The sequence below is a fragment of the Cynara cardunculus genome (assembly GCF_001531365.2).
Source record: "Cynara cardunculus var. scolymus isolate 2C chromosome LG 11, CcrdV1, whole genome shotgun sequence".
Lineage (NCBI taxonomy): Eukaryota > Viridiplantae > Streptophyta > Magnoliopsida > Asterales > Asteraceae > Cynara > Cynara cardunculus.
In genome coordinates, this window is record NC_037538.1 from 2,719,393 (window position 1) to 2,746,244 (window position 26,852).

Sequence of the window (26,852 nt, forward strand, 5' to 3'; positions counted from 1 at the left end):
ATACAAGTGATTTGTCCGGTATGCACATGTACATAAAAACCAAGAAATAACTTCAATTACTCTGCACATTTGCATATCTTACAGATAAATCATTATCAGATTGTTCCTCAGTTTTTCATTTTTTAGGTTCCTTTTAACCTCCCTTTCCCTTTCTCTCTCCCTCTCTCTATATATAATTATTAATACCAAACAAAGCATTCACAACTTTTCTGGAATCCTAGGTTGCTTCTCTTTCTTTCCACAAAGAAAAAGGGCATAATAAGGTGTCTCAAGATTTCTTTAACTTTTGGGTCAAACCCTTAATGGCTACCACCACTCCTCTCTTCTTATCTTCTATGTTCCCTCATCCCTTTCAATCAATTGCTTCTTCACCTCACTCAGTCTCGCACTATTGGTTACAGACTTTAAAATGGTCATTTCCCAAGAGATACCCGGGTTAAGGTTAGAGCTCAGCCTCCCAGAAGGTTAACGAGTGTGCATGAGTATTTATAAACTCTAAAAAAGGAAAATTTGGAAAAAATTTATGAACAATGCTCAGTAATGGTTATGGATGAATCAAAATTTACAAGTGAAAATACCGGAAAAACCAAATAAATAGAGAGACATTGAGGTACCACAATCGACGACATGTGTTGGATGGGAGTCTTTCTGCCTCATCTTTCTTTACCTGCTGATATACATTTTTTGAGGCTGCCACCAGTATCAGCGAACTTTTAACCAAACCAAAGAAATCCAGTATATCCCATCCGGAGGTGGGATCCGGGAGTTTCAGGGAACTTCTATCATAAGAAAATTGTCTCTATTTGCAATGTACATATTCGAATCGTGTGAAAATGCACGAACCTGGATTTACGATGTGTCACCTTCCTTCTCTAAGACTTCCGGTGTTCATTAGCTCTGACATGATGATGGGGGATGGCGTGGTTTCGACACCAGTTGAGGTAGTTGTGGTCATGGTTGTAGCTTGGGAGGGCATAGGATCTTCCTCAAAGAAAGTCGTATCATTGAAATCCCAATCAGTCAAATAACTAGGTTTTGTTAACACGGCACTTATTTCAACATCCCCCGAAAGCATTCCAATCACACGCGACATTGCTGGTCTCGATGATGGTGATGCTTGAACACACATAAGAGCCACACCTATCATACGGGTAGCCTGCTCCTTGTCATAAGATGTCAAAGTTGGATCTATCAGTTCCAATTCTCGGTTGCTTTCATGTAGACTCCACGCCTGGAAATACCATAAAGCCGCTTAATCATCACATGTGAGGAAGGAAGGAATTTATTTTCATTATGGGGCAATTTACATGTGAATATAGTCATATTTAGAAGGATAAACGAGATAAGTCAGCTAGTCAAAAACTTTTCTAAGTTTGGTCCTAGTATGGCTTGGTTTCGACAGCTTCATTTAGATGAGCCGAGTCCAGCATGTTTGTACAAGCCAGAGTCCAGCTTCATCTAGATGAGCCAAGTCCAGTGTGTCTACAATCCTATATGAGCCCAGCCAAAACTGGAGCTTATACAGGCCTGCATATTAGAAACTGAACCTATACAACAGAGCCAAGGCTCATGCTTTGGGCAAGCCGAATCCAAGCATCAACTTTTGAAGCTTGGCAAGCCATGGGATAATCCCACTACCACCTATTTTTCATGAGCAGAGCTTCAAGCCAAGCAAACTTTGGCTTGGCTTGGCTAGGCTCAAATACAGCCTTGGCCAGCTTACCCATTGTAGAAGATACTTCTGCTCAGGATCCAGTTTCTCATCGTAGTTCGGCCTCCCACTAAGAATCTCGAGACAAACAATTCCAAACCCAAAAACATCAGCCTTTGACGTTAAATGCCCCCGCATTGCGTACTCTGGTGCAAGATAGCCACTATGTAGGTTCAAGATAAAGGATTAGTGGGTTATCAAATAAAAAGTATCTTAAAGAAGGCCAAAGAAACTTACATAGTTCCTGCAACTCGGGTACTCATGTGTGTTTTCTTATCATCATATAGTTTTGCTAACCCAAAATCTGATATTTTGGGGCATAATTCTCCATCAAGCAAGATATTACTTGCCTTGACATCCCGATGCACAATTCTAGGCCTCGACTCCTCATGAAGATAAGCCAGTCCTCTTGCCGTTCCCAAGCATATATTGAAGCGTGTTGACCAGTCAAGGCGCACATCACTATTGACTAAAATATATCAAGATAGTAAGACACATATTTTGATATAATAAAAAAGATCACGAAATCAGTTGAAATTCCTTTTTATACTTTTAATATCGAAAGCATCATCAGAATTGAAAATATGTCGGGGTATAGAATACATATGTTTATATCCTATTACATATATTTATACAAGTTTGTTAGGAGTTGATAAATTCCATATACAGAAAGACAACAACATACACAACGGAAAAAAGCATGAAAGTTTATCAATGTGCACTTCATTTAACAAGTTTAGACCAAACATCGAACATTTGGAAAAGGAAGTATTTTCTCTTGTCTTCTCCTTTTTTCTTCTAAATTGTATTATCACTAAAAAATATTTAAGGTGTAAAGATTTCCATACCAAAAAGTGCTTGATCGAGGCTTTTGTTCTCAAGATACTCGTAAACAAGAAGTCTTCTAGCTCCTTCAATACAGGAACCATGCAACTTCACAAGGTTCCAGTGCTGGACAGATGAAATGGTTGAAATTTCAGTTTTAAATTGACTCCTCCCATGGTGGGATGCTACTGAGAGTTTCTTCACAGCTACTATGCTGCCATCATTCAATATCCCCTGGGGCATCAAAAACTCATTATGATTTTTTTAACACAAAACTCAATAGCAATTATGCAGATTTAGTTCGAACATTGAACTTTGGAACTAGCCCTCACACATCACGGAGATGTATCATGTATTGTCAGCAGCAATCCAACCAAATCAGTTCAAAAGCAAAGGAAGATGTTCTCAGAATTGCAAATGTGATTTGGTTACAAAAACGTTGTAATATCAAACCTTGTAAACAGGTCCAAAACCACCCTCTCCGAGTAAATTTGAAGGACTGAAATCTGCAGTTGCACTTCTCAGTTCCCCAAAGGTATAAGTATTTACTTTAGGCCCCATTCCAAGAAATTCTGCTTAAAAAAGAGGTTAAGACACATTAAGAACAATAAAGAAAGAGAAGATATTATGGAATTACAATCAAAATGTGTAGGAAGGAGCAATATGGAATTGAAGATATCATAAAGACAACTAAAAGGTATATAATGAAGTCCCAACCACGACCAACACTAGTTGAGTCGACCACACAAAGCTCCTCAGTCGAATGATTGTTATATAACCACAATTTTTTTACAATAAATTGGCATATTAACAGATTAAAACACACCCTGCTACTCCCTGTATGAACTGTAACTAACGTTTGTTAGCAGTTAGCACCATTATGAAGGGGGGGGGGGTATTTACAAAATGGCATCGTTATGGCACGTATTACAAATATAGATGGTAATATAATCGTTACCTTCTTCTTCCCCATAACTTGACCTTCTCCTTTTCAAGTATAAACCAAAAGCTAAGAGAATAAGGCTGACAGATGCCACACCAACCACAATACCAATGATCATTCCAGTTTTTGATTTGCTTTTTACAGAGAAACCTGAGAAGAAACATAACGGAAATCACAAGAATCAGAATGAAATAGAAGAGATACTCATCTGAGCACGAGTATGTAAGAATATGTATGTATTCCATGTTTGGTACCAGCAGAAACTCTGATGGCAGAAATTAAAGGTCCATAATCTCCCTGTTCAGGAATGCAGCAGGTCCCCTTCCCAGCCCAGAACAGATGAATCTCAAGAAAACCATGTGTCACATTAACCGGAAAATCCTTTATGAGAGCTCTTCCAACACCACCTGCCTCCTTTGATATGTCAAAATCCTTCTGTCGACGATTTCCCTGGAGAACAGGTATAAAAATCGACGATTTGGCATTGGTCCACAGATATTTACAGTATGTCAAGATTTTCTAAACTTCTATTTTCAGATTGAGGTTAGAATGTGAGAATGGACGTTAATCCATCTTTAAAAATAAGTATGTAAAATAGATATAAAAGATATTAATTTCTGTTGTCAAAACTTCTGTTTTTTATCTTTCAGGTCTGCTTTCCTAATTTCTCCAATGTGATAATCAAGATTGTAATTTTTCCAAGAAAAATAAAGATGAACGAAAAGTTCATGGGGTTGGGTTCAGGTGAGAATGAGAGTTATGGTGAGAAGGGTAAGAAGGGATCTCCACCCTTGGATCAATCCTAATTGAAGAGAACCACTAGATCAATTTCCTTCTAAAGTGCAATTCATGGGTTGTTTTGGGATTAAAAGTGATCAAGGGTCCAAATCCCTTCTTACACTTCTCACCTTAACTCCCATTCTCACACAATCCTTCATCAGAGTTCATGATACAGAAACATCATTGGTCGGAAGACAATAGATCCAAACAGCTGGAGATTTACAGCAAGCTAACCTGGATGTAAATATCAAAGACACGCCTCGCATGACCCTTCCAGGTGTTTATGCTTCGATTGAAGACGGTCTCTGCAAAGTAAAGGCTTACAGTATAAGGACCATTTTTTAGTCCTAAACCGTAGTATCTAAGCGAGCTTGGAGACGTCCTTGAAGTTCTGAAAAGCTCTGGATATCTTGTGTTGTTAACTTCTGTCGTGGTGGATACTATAAATTGCGGATCCTCTGTGTCAATGGCAATACCACCATGGCTGACTCCCCATTTGTCTTCATCTAAATAAAAAGAAGCTGGTCCAAGGGCAGTTCGGTTTTCATTCTCGAATAATATGCCATTGGCGGACCTCATTTCTGAGCCACCACACTTGATAGCAAAGCCGGAATCTAGAGCAAGCAACAAAGATCATTAATCCCCAATTCACCATTTCTTAGTTAACTTGATGAATAAAAACTTCTTGGAGGATAAAATATAAGCATTTCCTACGAATCTAAGAACAACTATTTGGGAATTGGGATCATAAAGGAAATCATATATGTTAAAAATTTCACACTACCACTCATGCCATATATATAGGAGACAATGTGTTCACATGACATGACATGATGCCATGTATTGGTTTGGTTTGGTACTGATAGAAATTTCTATCAAACAACTGACACATAACAATGAGCACTTACACTGTCATGCTCACTTCTGTTAGAGTCCCACATTGGCTAGACTTGGACCATTTCACCTCTATATATGTTGAAACATCCCTTCTCTTTGTTATCCTATAAATCTTTTTAAGTTATACTCATGTGTTTAGTGGTGTGGCTGTGGCTGTTTGTTATTCCAAATCAGATCTTCTCAAAACATGAAGACAGTAATTTAATTATAAACCAGAAAGTAAGCATGGGCAATCAAATAGTGAAGCTAAGTATGTTGTTAATACATGTCCAAAGAAAGAGCAGCTTACAGGGTGTCGTGTTCCTGTTGCAAGGAAAGTCACGCTGAAGACAAAACAATCCTGGGATATCACTGCAAACAGAGATGCAATTACTCAAGAGAATAGAAACTACTGCATACAGTGCATACCAGAATACCAGCTATAATTTACCCGCTACACTCCTGATAAAATTAACAATATTGAGGAAAAGATGGAAACTATATGATAAATGCTTTATATATTTGAAGTTTAAAAAAACTAAAAGGCATAAACTTATATGGTAGCTGGATCATTTTGATAGCTGAAAGAGAAGGAGATGGCAATCTCCACACTACTGGAGACTTCACTCAGTTACAACCATTGTTTTGATCAACTGGTGGTAGTAGAATACAGAACATAACTCATAGAACTATAAAAGATATCTAGTGACGGAAAAGGAGGATGACTTGACTTCAGAACTGATCAGAGAGTGTGAACTTCTTGAAAAAAGCACTACAAGTATTCTGATTGGAATTTTTTACTAATTTTCTCCTCTCAAGCCAATAACATATCATTCCATATCCTCCTTTCAGACTAAATAATGTTTTAGTTATGGCCCGAACATAGAGCAAAGATTTGTTGCACTGCTGGCAATCATGATTGAAAACTTTGTCGAAGTGGACTATGGATGGGAGGTCACAAACAAAATACTAATATCATGAACAATGAAGGGAAAACTAAGTATGGAATAAAATAAGTGAAAATTGACTGCTTTTCCAAGTGTCTCTCAAGAAAGATGTGAGAACATCTTAAGTTGTTTCAACCTCTCAACATACATTTGAATATCTATAAGAACAATAACTGGGATTCTTCAAAATGTCACCAGTGATCAATTTTTCTTGTTCTTCTCATAACCTTTTCCAAAATAATATTAACTTGTTTCTGTGCCTGGACGCAATTAATATTAGAAGTTGGTATATGTGGCATCCCCAAACAATGACCATATCAAATAGATTTAAATGATTACCTTATGTTTGTGCTGTCAAATTTGAAGTTATTTGCCACCAAATTCCTGAAATAACAGGCAATCACTTCGATATATGTTAACGAAGTTCAAAAAAATGAACTGGATCAAGACACACAAACAAGCCACATAACGAGTATCATTCATCAAGATGTTTGAAATTCAAACAGCGTCCTTAAACATCAATTATGAGAGAGGATATATCCTACAACCGGAACATTCCATGTGTACTACACTGCTACTCCTTTAAGTTTCTTACAAGCTCATCAATTCGGAATGAATATTGCCATATTTCAGCATTGGAATGTAAAGGTGATGGGTGACCATGATAAGCAGACGCCCACCATAGAAGAAAGGCGCCTCAACTAGGCATCTTACAAGCAAATTTGATAAACAAGACGGTATAGTTAAAAACGTACAATTGCAGATTAGCCGATCTCCATGTTTGCTTCATCCACCGTGGAAAATTTCCAGATAGTTCATTGTAAGACAAATCTCTGCAAAATAAAATATTATTAATTCAAGATAACAAAAAAGTAAACTAGCCTGTTTTCTAATGAGAAGATGTTGACTAGAAACTGAAAAATAAAAATATAGAAAGTGCAGAAAAACTTAAATAGTTCAACTCAACTAAACCAAACCAAACCAAACCAAATTGACTCGGTAAATCCCACTTGAAAGTAGGGTCTAGGAGGGTGAGATGTACGCAGACCTGACCTCCACCCCAAAAAGGTAAAGCGGTTGTTTCCATGAAGACCCCCGGCTTGTGCACAAGAGTGAGCAAACAAGTATAAGAAATAAAGACTAACATATGGTGAACAAATCACGGAAAAAATCAAGTAAAGAAAAGCAATATGTAGGTACAAAGGAAACATTAGCAAAGATAAGGCAGAGAGCACACACACAGAGCAAGTAAGGCTAAACAACACATCTTTAGCCTAAATTCCCAGTCCTCTGCACCCCCAAACCTATCCAATTCCCTTCTACCTAACTATGCTTAGGGCTGTAAATGAACCGAACGTTCAGCGAAACGTTCGGCGGGAAGTTCGTTTATTTAATAAATGAACGAACATGAACAAATTTTTTTGTTCGTTTAATTAAACGAACGAACATGAACAAGAGTCCCGTTCGTTCATTTATGTTCGTGAACGCTCGTTCATTTACCGTTCGTTTACTTTAGTTTATATTCGTTCGTTTATGTTCGTTTATATATTAAAATTAATATATAATCTTTTGTTTATTTATTTTGAGTTCAAATAATATTTATTTATGTTCATTTAGCCCGTTCATTTATGTTCGTTTACGTTTGTTTAGCATGTTAACGAACGAACATAAACGAAAACGAACACGAACACACCTGATTTCTAAACGAACGAACACGAACACAAAGATTTTCGTTCGTCTACCCTTCGTGTTCGTTCGTTTATTCGGTTAAGTTAAACAAACGAACATGAACAAGCCTTCGTTCGTGTTCGTACAGTTCGTTTACAGCCCTAACTATGCTATCTACAGGTCCCCAAACCTAGTTTGCTACCCCAGTCCTCCATCTCCAAGTACTCCTATCAGCGACCTTCCTTGTGGCCCAGCATGAAATGCTAGTAGATCTGCATGGAGAGTCAATTTAAAAAAAACAATTCTCATGCAAAAACACAGTATCTTCATGTGCAACTGATAAGTCTCGAGAAATGCAATTGGCAGATGAAATGCTACTAGATCTGAATATTCAAATAGCTGTAATCAACTTACATATTCTGAAGCCGCTCATTTTTTTCAGGAAAAAGAGAACCAGACAAGCTGTTGTTTCCAAGAAACCTGACCACGTCAAGCACAATAAGACAAAAGAGTATAGGAGAAACAGTTGCATTTATCCGATATTGCAAGTGAAGGTTTAATATAGCGTACAAGGAAACGAGGGAACTCATATTCACTAATCTTGGTGGAAGCGGGCCACTTATATTGTTGAAACTTAAATCCCTGCCAAAGAGAATTAACAGGGCATGAAATACAATAGTAGAAACATGACATGTTATCTATTTCCTATCTTCTATAAAATTCTGTAAAGTTATTTAATCAGATTTTGCATTGAAACTTACAGTGTAACTAGCTTTTCCAATCGAAAAATGTCCGTTGGGATAGGACCAGAAACTAATGCATTTCTTATAACTCTAGACAAAACATTAATAAATGGTTAGCAACTTGGTATTTATTTGCGTACTCCAGCGAAAGATAGACAAATATCATTGCATGTGTCATACAAGTTAAAGAGATCCATGTGTCTTACAAGTTAGTTAGGTTCCTCAAGCTGGTGATAAAATCAAGAGATGAACTAAAATTCTGCAAATCACTTATTCGCCTGTACAATTTCATGTATAAAAGTTGTTCATGCACATGGACAACCAGAGGGGATATCTGTAGAGGGAGAGGAGGTAGAGAGAAAGCATGCAACTCACATATCTCTCACTGAGGTTAAATTTGAGAAACTAGCCGGTATAGGACCTTCAAAATTATTGCCGTAAAGTCTCCTATAAGATCAAACAATATCTGTAATGAGTAACTGATACTTTTGTAGCTTAGAATGTCGACAATAGCCCTTCTTACTCACAGGCGGTCTAATTTCCTCCAGTTGCCTATAAAAGCAGGTATCTTTCCAGTAAATGGGTTGTCTGGTGCCCACCTGAAAACCAACAAGTCAACTGAGAGTAAGCAAAAATAAGCTGATCGCATCGGATGATATCTGGCTTTCACTTAATACAAAGAATAAAGAATATTCATGGGACAAGAAAATAAGTACATGTCAACCAAATTTTCGAGTTTGGCAAATGTCGAGGGAATCTCGCCGCCAGCACCACAACTGTCTAGGTATCTGCAAATTTAAGTTAAGATTGTATGATTTAGCTTCTAATCAGATACTAAATTATATCTTATTGACTTCAGAAGTATATATGCCTGTGCATATAATTATTAAAATATCTAGTACAAGCGTCAAAGAGCCACAAATTAACTAGGTTTTCAAGTTCTGGGGGAAGACTACCGGAAAAATTAACTAGGTTTCCAAGTTCTCTGAGAATATGTGGACTCCATTAGATTACCCTCCAGAAGATCCCTTGAGGAGAGAAGCGAGTTCCAACGTATATAGAGAATAAATAGTCCAAGTCCAGCCAATGTGGGACTGAAACAGGCCCCCTCCAACGGAGGCTAGACGGGCACAATTTGCCCAGACCCAGAGTGTCGAGAGGGGGCAAGACTGTTGAGGGTACTAGACAAGTACAAATTACCCCAAAGTGGCGAGTCTCTAGAGTGGTAGACCTTGGCTTTGATACCATGTAAGAATATGTGGAAACCCATTAGATTACTCTCTAAAAGAGCCCTCGAGGAGAGAAGTCCAAGTCCAGCCAATGTGGGACTGAAACAGGCCCCCTCCAACGCAGGCTAGACGGGCACAACTTGCCCAGACCCAGAGTGTTGAGAGGGGGCAAGACTGGTGAGGGTACTAGACAAGTACAAATTACCCCAAAGTGTCGAGTCTCTAGAGTGGTAGACCTTGGCTTTGATACCATGTAAGAATATGTGGAAACCCATTAGATTACTCTCCAAAAGAGCCCTCGAGGAGAGAAGGTTGTTTCCAACATATATAGAGGAGAAATGATCCAAGTCTAGCCGATGTGGAACTCAGTACGAATTAGATTCTAATCAGATACTAGATTATATCTTATTGAATTCGGAAGCATATGTGCTTGTGCTTATATTATTCATATATTCTAATACGAACGTACAATAGTCGCAAATTAACTAGGTTTCCAAGTTCTGGGGGAAGACTGCCGGAAAAATTATTGGAACTCAAAGCCCTGCAACAAACAGACAACATAACCATATTAAATATGTAAAGGAAAGTAGATAAAAGAACCATAAATACAAGCAGAGAGAATTTCCAATTGATACAACAACTAAGAAAACTGTCAACAGAGAGAAACTAGAGCAACACCGCCCTGTAATATAATCAGCGTGATTATTATGGCCCACTAGAGAAATCAAAAAAGGGTGAGACAGCACTCAAATTACGAACAAAAAAAACGGCCTGCAACGATATAATTTCTTATTGTTCTTATTATGGCCCACTAGAGAAATCTAGTGAGGAGTCGATAGCCATCATGAGTTTGGTATAAATGCTTAGTTGGGTTTAGTTGAGACAATGATGAAACTTGGTCACCAAAGTAAATTAAATCTCTTATTAATCCAGTGGTAGATATCTTCTAACCCTAATTTACACACTTCATAAATGTGGAAGGAGTGAGTTGTTTTGTGTAAGATAATGGCTAAGCAAGAATACTAGACTGTTGTATTACTCCAACTTCAATAATGTGATGTCGTTAACAAACATGACTGTGATATCATCTTCTTTTTTAAGGCTTATTACCCTATAAACTGTGTCCCAAGTTCCAACTGTTAATTTGTTGAACATATATGTTTCCAACAACAAATATTCACGTGGACTACCTAAATAGAGGTTAGTCATTTACTCTAACTTGACAGCAGTTGCCATTAGCTCTAGCTAACAAGCATCAAAAGTGTTTCATAACTATGGCATGCTTGCATAAATAACAACATTAAAAGGCACTCACAGCATAAATAGTTCTTTAAGATTTCCAATCTCCTTGGGTATTGGACCAGAGAACTGATTGTGGGCAACTTGCCTGTTAAGATAAATGAAAATAAAAGGTTGACCAAGATGAAAGTATAAAGAGAAAAAGGTCAGCAATTTTGAAAATCTATCCTTCACACCAGTGGCTAGAACACAAAAATGAATTAATGGATATATTAACTGTGATAAATCTCAACGTAAACTTACTTAAAACTTAAAACTACTAAAACAAAATACAAAAACTTGTATACAAATTACAAGAAACAAAATTAATAAATACTTTACGATTTATAAATTTTATAAATATATGTTATAACTTTATTAAAATAAACTGGTAAAAAATAATAAAAACCCAAGAATTGAGCACCACCAAGACAAAGGGAAGGAAGTTGAAGACAGGCGAAGAAAAATAATTAAGACTTCTTATTTGCAGATCGAAACTACAGAAGGGTAAGTGTACATTGGTTCAGAAAGACTTCAAGCCTAATCTAGGACGGTCATCAGATCTTGTTAGTGCCACAGATCACAAGTTCATGCCAGAAAACTCATGGGCAAATAGGAAGATGATGGTCAGAGTCCATCAAAGGTAAAATAAATAGCTACGCAAGACAAGTAGAACCACAAACAATCCAAAACTGCCGTTATGCTTATATGTCCAATCAATAGCCAAAAGCCAGAAGTGCAGCAGGAATAAGGAATCATCTTATAGGTATTAGACAAACAAATAAATAAACATCCTACACTTACAAGACCTCCAATGCAGAAAAATTTCCAATGAATGAAGGCAAGGTACCAGTAAAGACATTCTTATCGAGTCTCCTGCAGGAGTGAAAGATATTATGAAGTGCATACATTAATGATACCATCACATCTGTGACAGGAAAACGATCAAGTCTCAAACATTTTGGGACTGAATATTGATTCTGATCAATGATTTTCAGAGAAAGAAAGAAGGGTTAAACGGAAATGCGTACAATTCAGCGAGGTAAGTTAGAGCAACAAGTTCTTCAGGAAAAACCCCTTGCCTGTCAAGCTTCCATATTTTCCTGGAAGCAAAAGAGGAAGTCTTAGGATACTGCATTACAACAGGTAGAATTCAGATAAATTATTTGGAGGACTCAATAACTTCAGTTTAAGGTGTAAGATTTAATAAAATATCTTATATCCAAACCAGGACTAGTAAGGCTCATATCCTACCATGATTCAATTTTTTGAAAACCTTACTTATCAGAAATGCCTCCGCAAACATCAGCTTGGTTTTCCCAAAGAAAACGCCACTATCATTGTAATAACCATCCACCTTTTAATTTGGTAAGCTTTGGAAGTTAGGGGTGTGTGTGTAAATCCCTTTTCTTTTGCAGGGACTAGTTTGGTAAATAGGGGTTTAAAGGGGGTAAACCCTCCTCCTTCACTCATTTGAGGTCGATGGTATGGAAGTAATAGAGAGGAATAGGATTTTGAAGAGATGGAGCTTCCTTGAGGCTTTGGTGAAGAATTGGAGGTCTAGGGTGAAAGGATCATCATCTTCAAGAATTGGTGTCTCCATTAATGGAGTTTTGAGTTTTTAATTGAAGGTCTCTTCTCTTTGGGGATTCCTATCACTTTTGAGTGCTATGGTTGAAATCATAGTAGATTAATAGAGTTGGATTGTTCTTGGTATTTTACAAAGGTTTTCTATTAAGAAACCACCATTGTTGAGATGAAGGGTTTCAAGTTTTGAAGCTAGATTATTGGGTTTTGATGAGCTTTGATGGATTAATCCGTGAATTGTTGTTAGATAGGTGTTTAAAATGGTTTTGGACTTTGAGCCTAATGTTCTTGGACCTTCAAGTCGATTTGGGTATGATTGGTTAAGGATTTCAAGCTGGATGTTGAGTGCTGAATTCGTGCACAGCTCAAACAGTCACCCAAGCGACTTCGGATGTGACTTTACGTCACGGTAGTCTCTGTTTGATGCCTTGTTGATTTTTTTTTCTTCGTTTTTCATTTCGGGTTAGGTTCGAGACCTTGTTTTAGGGGATTGCTTTAGAGATACTAAGAAGTGGTTTTTGAAAGGTGATTTAACACCATTTTTATGTCTGTTAATTCAGGCGTTTGGTTTGAGTTTATTTAGCCGTTAGGCTTGGGGTGAACTGAAAAACGCCAGGTGAGTTCTCTTACATTAAATTTTCTGACTCGTAAATGTTTTTAAACGCTTTTGATTACTGATTATGGCCTATGTAATGTTCATTAATTTGCAAACTACGCCATATTTCCTTCGATGAAATGAGCTCTATGTCTATGTGGGGTGTGTGGAGTTGCACAACAAGCGTAGGGTGCCTTGAGGTAGTAATACCTCTTGAGAGTTATAAAGCGTGTGCCTTGAATTTGTTTGTTGAGCACATTAGATAGGTACCTTTAAGGACCTGAATGTAAAGATCGTCATGAAGGGAATGTGACAGGGTTGCTACAATCGTTGTGCAATGTCCGTGTGATGGGAATGTGCTCCAATGTGGTCGAGTATTATAAATTCCATTTGTTGTATACTCTTTTCTATTGTTAAAAGTGTTGAACTGTTCTCAAGGGAATTCACTAGACCTTATGGTCTAACCCTCGCTTTTCAACATCATAACCATTTTCTGGCAGGTATCAAGTAGAGAGTGGCTCTGAAGGGAAGGAAAGACGTGACCTTGGAGGTGATGTCAAAGCGGGTTAGTTTCCTTATCCGTTAGCTTTGTAATAATTCTCAGCTGTGGTTATTTGTATTTCCGCCGCATATTTTGAGATGCTAGGAGAACCTTATACATTGATGTTAAATATTGCCGGTTTGGCTTTTGGTTATTAAATACAGATGCTTTGAAATTTTGGGTTGTTACAATCATCTCTTTAACCACCAATAACCCTTCTTTCCAAGTCCACAGTCCTGTAGTATCTTGGTTGCTTATTCCGTTGTTACATGTCATCATCTTGTAATCAGCTACACCCTTATTGAATTTTAAGAGTCCAATAATAGTAAGCTAGTGACATCTTTATAGGGGTGTTAAGATATGACTTAAAATTAAGCCGCGGTAGTCAATTTTGTAGTCTTAGGGAAAACTCTGTTGGAGGAAACTCGAAAGGTACAGATAAACAATAGGTTTACTATCTTGGATAAAAACTTAGATCGCGTGAGAGCTGACTTTCCTTGAGCTATATTTTGACCCCAATCTGCCAGGGTATATGACGAAATTAGTCGAGGATGATCTCAAATAAATTGTTCCCTTTTCAAACTTAGAGAATCGTAACAACTCTCATAAATGCAATAATAACTCCCATTAAATGGAAATGATCGTTGGAGTAATTAGTGGATGGTTAAGCCCTAAACCCTAAGGCTTCAGAGCTTCAGAAGCTCTGTAGAGTTTCTGAAAGGGAAAATGCCTTACTATAAACTATCCTCGCCTATATTCTTAAAAATCACAATAATCACATTGATTCAAAGGCACATCCAAACATCCCCTTAGTTTGATATTTTGATCATTATAAAATTCACCAATGTTTATATATCTAAAGAATTTGTGATGAGATTTGAAAGCAGTCACCACTTCTTCACAAAAACAAGTTAAAGCAGATACAAAGGTCGAACTTGCTTTACTTTTATACTAGATGATCAAAAAGTAAACAATACCAATTTAATAGAACACCTCTATGTGTAATTTCTCAATGCTGTATGTAATTTCAAACCTATTAACCTGTTTGTTTGATGACTTCCCAATCCATCTCCACGTTTTGGAAGAGGGATTCAATCATCCATGCATATGGCCGTCAATAATTTATGTTAGTTGTTCCGAAAACTAGTTAAACCAGAGTAATTGATTCAAGAAAACGGAAGACTTACAGTCTGGTAATATGGCAAGTGGTGTTGCTGTCGAAGGTACAGTTGCATAAGATGGCTGGATTGTTGTTATCCTCCTGGAAATCTTCCACTGACCCGAGCGCTGTTCCGCTGCATGGTTCTCCGCTTATGTTCCACAGGTTCCCGGAAACAACGTCCAATCGTTGAAATATCGAATTTAAGGCTCTCACTGTTGATTGGATAAAGGGAGAAAAAGAATGGCCTTAATGGATGCTGCAACTTTTCATAGATACAAGATGCAATTGGTATGCATAGCAGATCGTGATTCTGATATCAGTTTTACCAAAACACTTGCAACATTGACTGTACCCGGATGCCATCGGTATTTGGGAACGGTGCATTTGAACATTGAACTCATGCTTGGTTTTTATTTTTCGTGGGAAATATTTAAAAACAGCATTATATAATTTGCATTGGTTATAAATCATGGGATATTCAAAAGTTACTAAACAAGATAACATTTAAATCGTTTGTGATTTTATACTAATGGTCAATATAAGAGTACATAGACGATGTGCAAGACAACCTCAGTTCACAGTCAATGTCACGTATAAAATGATTTGACTATTTTCTTATTGTTTTATTTTGTTACCGACTTTGTAAATATATGATTAAAATCTTATTTGATTTTTAGTAGAAATTTAGTCTCTTTTATCGTTTGTCAAAAATAACATATTTAGTTATCCTATTTTTGAAATTACAAGATGGTTATTGTAGTTTGCAAAAACGTCTGGATTTGCTCTCTTCCTCTAACGATCACTAAAAGACCTCGTTAAATGAGGGTCATTTTCGTCCTTCTATTAGTTATCTTGTATTTTACACAATCAAAAACCCGATGGACCAATGCCATAAAATCATTTTTAATTGGATAAAAGATAAAAAAAAATCGATAAAATGATGAAAATATCCCTCATTTAACGAAGTTTTGTAATGACCGCTAAAAAAAGAGACTAAATCCAGATATGTTATATAACCATCTTGAAATTTTAAAACTAAAAAACAAAAGGTGTTATTTTTAAAAAACCTCAAGGACCAATTCTGTAGTTTACTCTAATTTTTATGATTAATATATAACGTTAATAATTTAAAACATCAGGAATATCTTTTTGGTGAGAACACGTCCCTTAAAAGATATATACAGATATGATATCTACTCAAAATCAATTATCAAATAGCTGTTAATTGTCAAATGTGCAAATTGCAATTAAGGGATTAATTTATATTAAAAGTTGTTAAAATGTCCCTTTTTTCAAAAACTTTTAACAATCTTTTTTCAAAAAAGTCAATAACTTTCTTGTAAATAAAATAAAGCCGTCGATTTTGACTTATCAAAAATTTCATCCGTACAATTCTAAAAGTAAAATTGAAATTTCGTGTCAAATAAATATTCGTAATAAAAAATAGATTATTTTAAATATATATAATTATTATTTTTATTAATTTAAGTGATGATTATATCACTGGTAATAAATTAAGTAATGGATCTTTCTAGATTATAATTATGGATAGAATAGATGAATAAATTTTTCACTTTTATAAATATTTATTTATTTTAAATAAATGAAACTGAAAATATGAATATTTATTTTGAGAAGTAGGAATAAATTTAATAGGAAAGAAAAATATTATTTCGAATTTTTTTCTAGGCGTTGACAATTTATTAATCAGTGAATATTAATTTTAACTGATAATAACACATCAGGCTTTAAGGATTATTTCCGGAGGTCAATCGACTATTCAATTTTGGACTTATTTTTAAGCATTGACAAGTGCTTATCCGTCAATCTTATCATCATGTGGAGATGGTTAGCAGACAAAAACCTTTTAGACTATCGGAAACTTTTCTAGTTGTTCTCCATGCCTATGATTAGTTCAGTTTACGTGCAGAGAAAAACTAGCTTGGAAATCCACAGTTTCAGAAAATGGCTAATAGGCCGTGAGGCAGCTTGGGAGGGCAGGTATATGATTTGGAAGAAGAGGAAATCTAAAGCGCTAACATTCTCGAATGGTTTCAGACTGAATGCAATCAACCGATATGTCTCTTTTGATCATGTACGAATAAGAACGACTAAATCATGATTCACGATAAGGTATCACGAGCTCGTAATCGATCCAGACAATTAAAAAACAATACTCTATTCGTCAAGTGTTAGATCAGGTCAAACTCGTTGTCGATCTAACGAACTGTGTGCGGGAGTGTGTTAAAGAGAACAGAACAGAACAGATAGATAGATAGTACCTTCAGAAGGATCGGTTCGGGCAGTTTGAGCGTTGGATTTCTGGAACAGGATGATGCAGAGAACGAAGAAGATGCAATTCGAAACCGGAATTGAAGAAGGCGCCGGCAGCGGTGGTGGAAACTTTGATCGGAAACCCATCGTCGCCACTTGATTCTGTTAATCAAGAGCAATGCAGAGACGAATTCAACTTGTTTTAAGGTCGAGTGCAAGTGGTATGTTACCTGTACAAGAGGTTCTTAATATTAAAATGATGAAAGGGTTATGGGCTCCCACGTGTAGAGACTGACATATTTGGCCCAATTAAAATAAGAAAGTAAAAACGAGTTGACCCGGCTCAAAGACACACGTCAAACTTTTGACTACTAACCCCTTAAAATTCTCATTTCCGGATAAAATTTTGAGTAAATTAAGATTTTAGACCTTGTGATTTATTGAAAATTATTAAGATGGTATTGGACAAGTGTGTCATCGTCTAAAAGATATGACGATAAAAATAGAGATAGAGATAAATATATCAGAATTAGATTAGAAGTGAAATGTCTCGTAGTTATTTTATTGTAACTCGTACTTATAAAAAGTGCTTATGATTAATGAGATATTACATATTATTTCTCTCTATTCTATTGTTGATAGGTGGTTTTATTATTGTTCAATTCTAATACAAATTCACTTTTTAGTCGATCTTTACGGAAGGGCTTACATTATATGTTAGGACTGGTTTTCGACAAAAAAAAAATAAAGAAAATAAAGATCTTTACGCATAAAATGAGGGGTTTTTATTTACCTTTTAATAGTTCCATTAAGAGGCAGTCTCTGAATCGTTAAGGGGTGAATCTTGTTTTGCAAAAAAAAAAAATCTGTCTTTTAATGGTTCTAAAACCTTCTGAATGATTTTGTATCATAGATCTACCTTGACCATTAAGAGCCCTAATTTCATTGTACACAATTACCAAACAATTATATTTCATTTTGCACTATATCATGAGAGTCTCTTAATCATTCTGACCACTTAATCAGTCTGCATCAAATCATTCAGCAATTGTCAAATAGCCCCTGAAACTTATATGCAGAAAACCACTTTTTGCGTAAAAATTTCACTTTTTTACCTAAAGATTCCACTTTCTGCGTAAAGCTTCTTCTTTTTTTGGCCGAAACCGAAAACCAATCTTTACGCTCATGCACAATACTTTGGCATAAGGATTTGCTATTTAATGAAATTGAGTCCTAACATGGCTATAAACTATAAAGTGAAAAGAGTTGGATGGACTGGCTACTTTTGTCAATTTTCAAATTATTATTTTCGTTCTCATGGTTTTCAAATTTCGGTTTTTGTCACTATGGTTTAAACTTTATTAATATTTTTGTCCCGTTGGCTTAAAAATTTTGTTTTTTCGTTCCTCGGGTTTATAATTCCTTACTATTTTAGTTTCTCATACTTAAAGATAGCATTTAGATTAGTAACGAAAAAAGTAACGAATGGTAAATTTTAGGGATGAAAAACCATAATTTAGTAACCACGAGAATGAAATCCGCACTTTTTAACAATTCATTGGGACAGAAAACATATCTAAAATTTTAATACTTTGAACATGTTTGTCAATTAATATTTCGTTTGCTTAAAAAGTCTGCATGGGGGTATTTTTAAGTTTCATTCCCTTTGTTGCCAAGCCGTTTTTGGTAACCATACAAATAAATATAATTTTAAAGAAGCCACTAAAACTTTCATTGGATTATCGGGTTGGTCGTGTTATTTTAAGCACAACCCAATTTCAACCCAATAGATTCAGTTTTGTCTTAATCTTGTATCGATTATATGGCAGGTTAACTTTTTCGAGTTTTTTCAGGTTGGGTTGATCGAGTTCATCGGTTTTAAGCACCCTTAACTAACAGCACATGAAATTCACTACCAGATAACATGAAAACTAATTGTTTCGGAGAAATCCTAGTCGAATAAATTAGATACAACCCTCTCAAGATTTATTAACAAATTCCAAAAATCTTGCATTTGGGTTGGTACCAAATAAAATAACAAAAACTATAAGGGTAAAACGTGGAATATTAATCAAAGTGAAAGGGCATATTTTATAAAAATTGGAAACAATGAGTAAATGGGACGATGGCTTGAAAGAATTAATGGATTATTGGGTAATATACAGACAATTAAATACAGGTGAGTGAATAGCTGGAGGGGGCTCAACACCTCCCCGCCCCCTGCTAACTCCGCCACTCTGTCTATGTATATATTATTGTTTTTATTTTTTTATGGAAAAAAGATTCAGAAAAAAGTAAAAAAGATTAAAATTAGGGGCGGATCTAATGCATGGTGAATGGTGATAGGAGTCATCGTCTTTACTTACCGGGTAAGACTATTGGTCCTTACGTTCGCTCTTACCAAGTAAGATTTTTGGTGTTTATCATATTCATCCAGTAAGGTAATCTAACTCGATAAGCACTTACCCGGATAAGCGTTTGGTAAACGGCTCCTAAGTTTATTAGTACAGAACACATTTTAATGAAATCATCAAAACCTATGGTGCAACATATGCATAACTTGGTAACAAAAAGTGCATTAACAACATAGATAATACCAATTTTTGAATGATTTGAATAAGTATAAGTAATAATCAGAAAAATCTAATACAGAGCGGGAGCTGTTTAAGAAAATTTAGTTCGCAAACCCTGCTAACTTCTACGTCCTTTTCATTTATAAATGCAAGAGCATCTTCAGTGGGTAACAAGTCTTACACTAAATATATAAAGAATTGGTCAAAACAGTATATCGACTTCAATGGGTAACATAAAATATTACATACAGCTTGGACATAAAACAAGATTATACGAGAGATATTGCATACATGAATAGCATATGAAATCACAAAGGATGGAAACAGACTGGAGATGTGTGAGGTTCATACTTCCAAAATTAAAATTTTAGGTACGTTTTTTCTTATCTTCTATAATTGGTGTAAATGTATACTGTTACACTTACACCAAATTTGGTGTGATGACGATTTCAAGCCTCAAGCCTTACATGTCACGACGAGGACACACTGTTTTTCAAGACGTGACATAAGACGACAACTTTATATGTCACATATGTAATTATATATATATATATATATATATATATATATATGGAAATTAATAGAAATAGTCATTCAGACTTTGGATTCATCTCTTAGTCATTTCTCTCTCCAAATTTCAAAAATATCACTAGGGCCGTAAATGACACCTCCTCAATTTACGGAGGGGTCAAAATATAAGAAAATCCTTGTGAATCAGGTCCGAAAAGTGCGTGTACCATATCTTTAGATTAGAAACAGGAGTGACACCTTCGCCACTTGCAAAAGTGTTGGAACAAATTTACAGATTTGGCTCGTGCACTTGCGTACCTGATTCATAAACTTCTTATTTTTCACACTTTAACCCACCCATGAACTGAGGGGGTATCACTTGCGGACCTAGTGACATTTTTGAAATATGAAGAGAGAGATAACTAACAGATAAATCCAAAGTCTGAAAATGACTATTTTAATCAATTTTCCTTATGTATACGTATAAATTTTCCATTTTGTCATTCAATAATATAATGATATTAATTTTTTTTACATTCATATTAGAAAAAAAAAAAAAATTCATATATATTAATTATTAAACAAATAGTTTACGATCAAATATTTAAAATAGAACTTCTAAGAGTTTTACAACTTTGTTTTAACCATGAGCCCGTAACATACACAAATCCATAAAACTGCAAGTCATATGATTAGCAAAGTTTATAAAAATGTAAAATCTAAAATTAAAAAAAAAATCAGTTATTTTAAAAACATTTTTTTTAAAATATCAGCGCTTAAAAAAACATGTATGTCATGACGTACCTTTTTAAACACTCATTCTTCGGTCATCCCACCACCAAACAAAAAAGCAATCGACATAATATAAAAGCTATAAATAGACGATACGACTTATTGATCACCCACATTAAGAAAACGAAAGATTCATGATTAACTGTGTCTCTATTTTCACAAGTGTAATCCTAATTTTAGGTTGTTTTCGAAATTAGAGATTTTTCGTATTGTTTTTTTAAAGTAGAGATAATTAAAGAAATGACAAATTGTATGAAAAAAGTAATATATTTTAACTTAATTTATATTTTGGTACCTAAGATGTAAAGTTTTAAACATTTAAGTACCCGGGTAACCAGTCGAAGCATTAACCGGTTACCATGCTGATGTGGCGAGTGATGTGGTATCCGGTTAATGCTTCAACAAGTAATACTGAGTTGGATACCACATCACTCGCCACATCAGCTTGGTAACCAGTTAATGCTTCAACTGATTACCCGAGTACTTAAATGTTTAGAACTTTACATCTTAGGTACCAAAATGAAAGTTTTGAAAGTACGTTACCCAAAATAGAAATCAAGTTAAAGTACGATACTTTTTCATGCAATTTGTCTTTAAAGAAAATATTAAGTTTAGAGATTTTTTTAAAACTTGACGTGGAGAGATAAATTAATTTTTATTTCTTCCTCATAAATAAGTATTGTATGATAAATTTATAAAATATCTTAATAATATAATGAATGTTGAAATCTCTGGAAAACATAGTCTATTGAAGTTAAATGTAATTCTTTTTAGAGATTTTGACTTTTGGTTCACTATTTTAGAAATATTATAGAGAATCTGTTGGAGACGAAGATGCTCTAATAATTTACATAAGAACGTTCCCAACTTTTCTCTCTTCTTTCAAATTTAGAGATTTCCCCATTCTTTTAGATTTAGGGTGGTGCCTGATTGGTTTGAGCTTGACTCCATTGGTCAAAAGTGTCTGAAGATCTCAGGTTCAAAACCAAGAAGTAACAAAAATCCTCTTGTGGCCACGGATGTTCAAATATTGTGACTTCAGACTACCTGCAAAGTAGATGATCGTTCTAAGATTAGTCAGCTCACATAACGGATTGGATATCCAGGTTAATAAAAAAAAGTTTAGCATAGCTGTTAAAAGCTAATTGTTTGGTTTAAATGGTTTAGAAATTTTCTATTTTGTTAACGATTTTAAGAATTTTTAAACCAGGTTTCTCAAGTCTTTTTTCAAACCAGGTTTATATGGGAAAGTGGTCCTCTTGACCCAAACGAAAGTCTTCTAGTAATTGAAGACTTGAAGTTGATAGGTTTTTAGTGGTTAGCTTCTTTTCAATTCTTGAATGATAAGTTACGCGAGTCTAAGTCTTCTTGTTTTCTTTTAATCTTTTTTTTTATCATTTGTTTTTTATATTAGAATGATTCTTATACAATGTAGCGAGATAAATCTCGATTATATTATTTTTTTATTCTTTTTCTATTGATATAATACAATTTGATATGGTTTTGAGAAAGTGATAATATTTATATTTTTGAATAAAATATAAATTTAAAAATATCATAAAATTTTGAAAAAAATATTGTTATTAGTATCAAATTAATTATTTACAAGTTTTCGTTTGATTCAATTTTTTTATTAGAATTTAATTTAGATCTAATAATGAATCAATTTATTTTTGGTTTAATAATATAATTTTTTTTATAAAGATAATAATTAAGTATTCTGTTAGTTAGTAATAAATCAATTTATTTTTGGTTTAATAATATAATTTTTTTATAAAGATAATAATTAAATATTCAATTAAAACTCAACGAATATCCCAATTATATTTTAGATTTTTTATATTTAAAATGTGATGTTTATTCTGTATATTATTATGTATATATGCAATTAGTTACACGAATTCAAAAATAGAGGTTTTGTAAGTTGTATTTATACATAATTTACTTGTAATCCTGAATTTTAAGTATTATGCATCAATAAACAGTATTTCATGCATAAAAAATAATTTTTAAAAGTTTTTATCAAATGCTTTATAATATAGTATAGATAATCGTTGAACATCCGTTGGTTATTAGCAGTGTATCATGGGTTGGACCCAAGTCGATGCTGGTCCAAGATTGTCCTCTTGTAAACGGTCCCAATCTCGACCAAAAACACTCGACCCTTTTTTTATATACAAAGTCCGGTCCATAAAACCAGTCTTGGTTCCGATCCCAGCCCTATCACTTCCAATTTAAAAAAATCAATTTTGAACATATAATAAATTCTTGTTTGAAGATTTTTTTTAACAATATTTCATTGAAATACATTTTAAAATCTCTAATAGATCATTCAAGAACACTATAAATGTTTTTTACACAAAAATATTATACATGTTTTTTTATAATTAAAAGTTTTAAAATTTATTATTGAAACACTTGAAAAATAAACTAACAAAACGACTTAAAAAACTTTAAAAAACCTGAAGATTTTAGTAAAATAGTTGAAAATCTTGTAAAAATCACTGGTTTGTAGCAACATATTTTGGTGTAAAACATTTAAACCGATTAGACAAATCAAACTTATCAACCGTACGAATATTTTCATAGATAAAATAGATACGAAATATGAATAACCGAGCGTTTGTTACACTAACTAAAAATAACAATTTATCACTACACTAAACATCAACCATAACGAACTTCTATTTATTTTGATAGTTGATACATTTTGCTCTTATTTGTTAACAAAAAAATGAGAAGTAAATTACAAAGATAATCCATGTTGTTTGGAGAAACTTGGTTTCTGTCCATCGAGTTCAATAGATGCACCAATAACCATGTCGTAGCCCGTCCCAGTGAAGACGTCACACCATCAGGCCAAGTTCCAGGTGCTGCGGCCCCGCAAGTCCCCAAGCCACCGCAAGGCCGTTCAGTGAAGACGTCACACGGTCCGGGTGGTGTTTCAACAAACTTATAACCAAACCAAACCAAACAAATCCGGTATTCCGGAGGTGAGGTCAGGGGAATATCCAGCAACTTCTATCATCAAAAAAATGTTTCTATTTGCAATATACATATTTCAATCGTGTGAAAATGCACAAACCTGGAATTATGATGTGTCACCTTCCTTCTCTAATACTTCTATTGTCCAATAGCTCCGACAAGATGATGGGGGTTGACATGGAGGAGTCGACACCGGTTGAGGTAGTTGTGGTCGTGGTTGTAGCCACGGTTGTAGTTTGGGAGGGCATAGGTTCTTCCTCAAAGAAAGTCGTATCATTGAAATCCCAATCTGTCAAATAACTGGGTTTCGTTAAGACGGCACTTATTTCAACATCCCCTAAAAGCATTGCAATCACACGCGACATTGCTGGTCTCAAAGACGGCGATGCTTGAACACACGTAAGAGCCACCCCTATCATACGGGTAGCCTGCTGCTTGTCATAAGATGTCAAAGCTGGATCCATCAGCTCCAATTCTCGGTTGCTTTCATGTAGACTCCACGCCTGGAAATACCATAAAGCCGTTTGATCATCACATGTCAGAGCCGTCTGGTCAAAAGGTTTCCTAAGATTACTCCTAGTATGGCTTGGGCATGACAGCTTCATGTAGATGAGCCCAGTCCAGCATGTCTATACAAGCCAGAATGTAAATTTTTCAACCCCCCATTGCTGGTCTTGGCTCTATTACATATCTTTATAAATAGTTTTTTTTAATTTTATTTGAAGGGTTCACTTCTATTTTTATACGAGGCTATCTGAACCAAGCATAGGCTCATAGGATGTTTGGTTGGTTATTGATAAAGTTGTTTGTGTGGATTAATCTGTCTGTATAGATTAGGAAGGTTTTTGTTTGGGAGGGTTTTTTCATAGACGGAATGAGGGTGCTCTTTAACTGGCAGGGGCATAGAAAAAACTTGGTTTTCTACATAAACCTCCCCCTAAAAGCTTACTGAATAAGCCAGTACCAAACGGGCATGTATAGCTGACCGAGTAAGATGTGAGCCTCATTAAGCTCCTAACAAACAGACCCTCAGGCTTATATGAGCCTCTACAAGCCATTAGGAGCCCAGCCAAAACACGAGCTTATACAGGCCTGCATATGAACCCATAGGAACCAAACCTATACAACAGAGCCAAGGCTCAAGCTTTAGGCAAGCCGGATCCAAGCATCAACTTTAAAAGCTTGGCAAGCCATGGGCTAATCCCAGTACCACCTATTTTTCATAAGCAAAGCTCCAAGCCAAGCAAGCTTTGGCTTGGCTATGCTCAAATACAGCCTTGGCCAGCTTACCCATTGTAGAAGATACTTCTGCTCGGAATCCAGTTTCTCATCGTAGTTCAGTCTCCCACTAAGAATCTCGAGACAGACAACTCCAAATCCAAAAACATCAGCCTTTGATGTTAGATGCCCTCGCATTGCATACTCTGGTGCAAGATAGCCACTATGTAGGTTCAAGCAATAAAGGATTAGTGGGTTTCAAATAAAAATACAAAATATCTTAAAGAAGGCCAAAGAAACTCACATAGTTCCTGCAACTCGGGTACTCATGTGTGTTCTCTTATCATCATATAGTTTTGCTAACCCAAAATCTGATATTTTTGGGCATAATTCTCCATCAAGCAAGATATTACTTGCCTTGACATCCCTATGCACAATTCTAGGCCTCGACTCTTCATGAAGATAAGCCAGACCTTTTGCCGTTCCCAAGCATATATTGAAGCGTGTGGACCAGTCAAGGTGCACATCACTATTGCCTAAACGATATCAAGATAGTAAGACTCAGATTACGAAATCAGTTGGAAATTGCAACTCCTTTTTAATAATTTTAATATCGAAAACATCATCAGAATTGAAAATTTGTGATAGAGATCGGCCCACTAGCCCAAGCCCCGATACTGGATGACCACCCAAGGCCTTGGAAAGTTTATTGCTATACACTGAGATTGAAATAGTCGGTCGGCTATATGCATACGTTGAATGCTTTATAGTATTCCTCAAGCTTTCGAGCGTTCCCGTTCAATTGGTGTGTACAAAACATAATGTCCTCTTCTCCTAACCTCTCGTCTATTTAATAGACATAATGCGCTTTCCCCTATTTACTCCTATACAACAGACTACTCAAAAGTCCTATAATGTGCCTGCACATCTTAACTAATGCTGTTACATCTTTATTAAACTACTACCACTACTAACCTTTTCTCCTCGTAGCATATGTATCTAATAGCAGCATCCGGGGTATAACATTTATCAACACAGGAGGAAGGGAACAGGTGTAGGGCTAATATGAGAGAAGTTATGAATGCAATTAGCAATAAGGGGTCACATGAGAATTTAGCTTTTCTGTTAGAGTGGTCGGTTAATACAGCTTGGGCAGGAGGGCAGGTAACATTTGGCTCCCTTTTGATTTTATCATTGTATTTCTTGATTTCTAGTAATCCAATGCTTAACCCTTTGTTCCAGTTTGTTGTTTGATATTTCTGTATCGTCTCTATCAATTTGCCGGTGTATAGAATACATATGTTTATATCCTTTTACATATATTTACACAAGTTTGTTATACGTTGATAAATTCCAGATACAAAAAGACAATAAGGGGCCTGTGGTTCGCAGAATGAAATTTGGTGGAATTGGAATCCATCTAAGGAATTTGACTTGGAAGGAACTTAAATGGAATTTGACTTTGAAGGAATTGGAATGGAATTTGACCACATGTTTGGTTGGTAAGAATTGGAATAGAATCTTTCAGAAGACCTGAAATCTCCATCTTTGTTTGGAGGTAGGGTGGGGGTGGCAGCTGTGATGACGACATTAGTTGCCTGGTGGTAGGTGGTGG

The 26,852-nt window shown here is 35.4% G+C and overlaps 2 protein-coding genes across 6 annotated transcripts in view; both read right to left on the reverse strand.

Moving 5' to 3' along the window:
• Window positions 1-436: 436 nt before the first annotated feature.
• LOC112520705 (probable LRR receptor-like serine/threonine-protein kinase At1g56140) lies at window positions 437-17,368 on the reverse strand. Of its 2 annotated transcripts, XM_025129185.1 has the most exons (24): window positions 17,168-17,368; window positions 14,911-15,097; window positions 12,032-12,103; window positions 11,805-11,876; window positions 11,038-11,109; window positions 10,192-10,263; window positions 9,210-9,281; window positions 9,021-9,092; window positions 8,869-8,940; window positions 8,700-8,771; window positions 8,512-8,583; window positions 8,321-8,392; window positions 8,165-8,230; window positions 6,838-6,915; window positions 6,422-6,466; window positions 5,446-5,507; window positions 4,494-4,873; window positions 3,734-3,929; window positions 3,495-3,629; window positions 2,990-3,108; window positions 2,560-2,770; window positions 1,949-2,180; window positions 1,724-1,874; window positions 437-1,231 (listed from the first exon to the last, which is right to left on the reverse strand). In XM_025129185.1, the coding sequence occupies exons 1-24, from the start codon at window positions 17,304-17,306 to the stop codon at window positions 860-862; spliced, it is 3,093 nt and encodes a 1,030-aa protein (XP_024984953.1). In that variant the 5' UTR covers window positions 17,307-17,368; the 3' UTR covers window positions 437-859. The 2 variants fall into 2 exon arrangements, with proteins under 2 accessions (XP_024984953.1, XP_024984954.1); XM_025129186.1 differs by lacking the exons at window positions 12,032-12,103; window positions 14,911-15,097; window positions 17,168-17,368 and having other exon boundaries at window positions 11,851-11,917.
• Window positions 17,369-23,656: 6,288 nt separating this feature from the next.
• The window catches only part of LOC112520704 (probable LRR receptor-like serine/threonine-protein kinase At1g56140), a 29,583-nt gene continuing 26,387 nt past the window's right edge, over window positions 23,657-26,852 (reverse strand). For 3 of the 4 annotated variants that reach the window (XM_025129183.1, XM_025129181.1, XM_025129184.1), the window contains 3 exons: window positions 25,542-25,773; window positions 25,310-25,460; window positions 23,657-24,522 (listed from right to left, as the gene is read on the reverse strand). In XM_025129183.1, the coding sequence (XP_024984951.1) occupies window positions 24,136-24,522; window positions 25,310-25,460; window positions 25,542-25,773 (770 nt within the window). In that variant the 3' untranslated portion in view covers window positions 23,657-24,135. The remainder of the gene's footprint in view (window positions 24,523-25,309; window positions 25,461-25,541; window positions 25,774-26,852) is intronic. The other variant, XM_025129182.1, reaches the window with a different exon arrangement.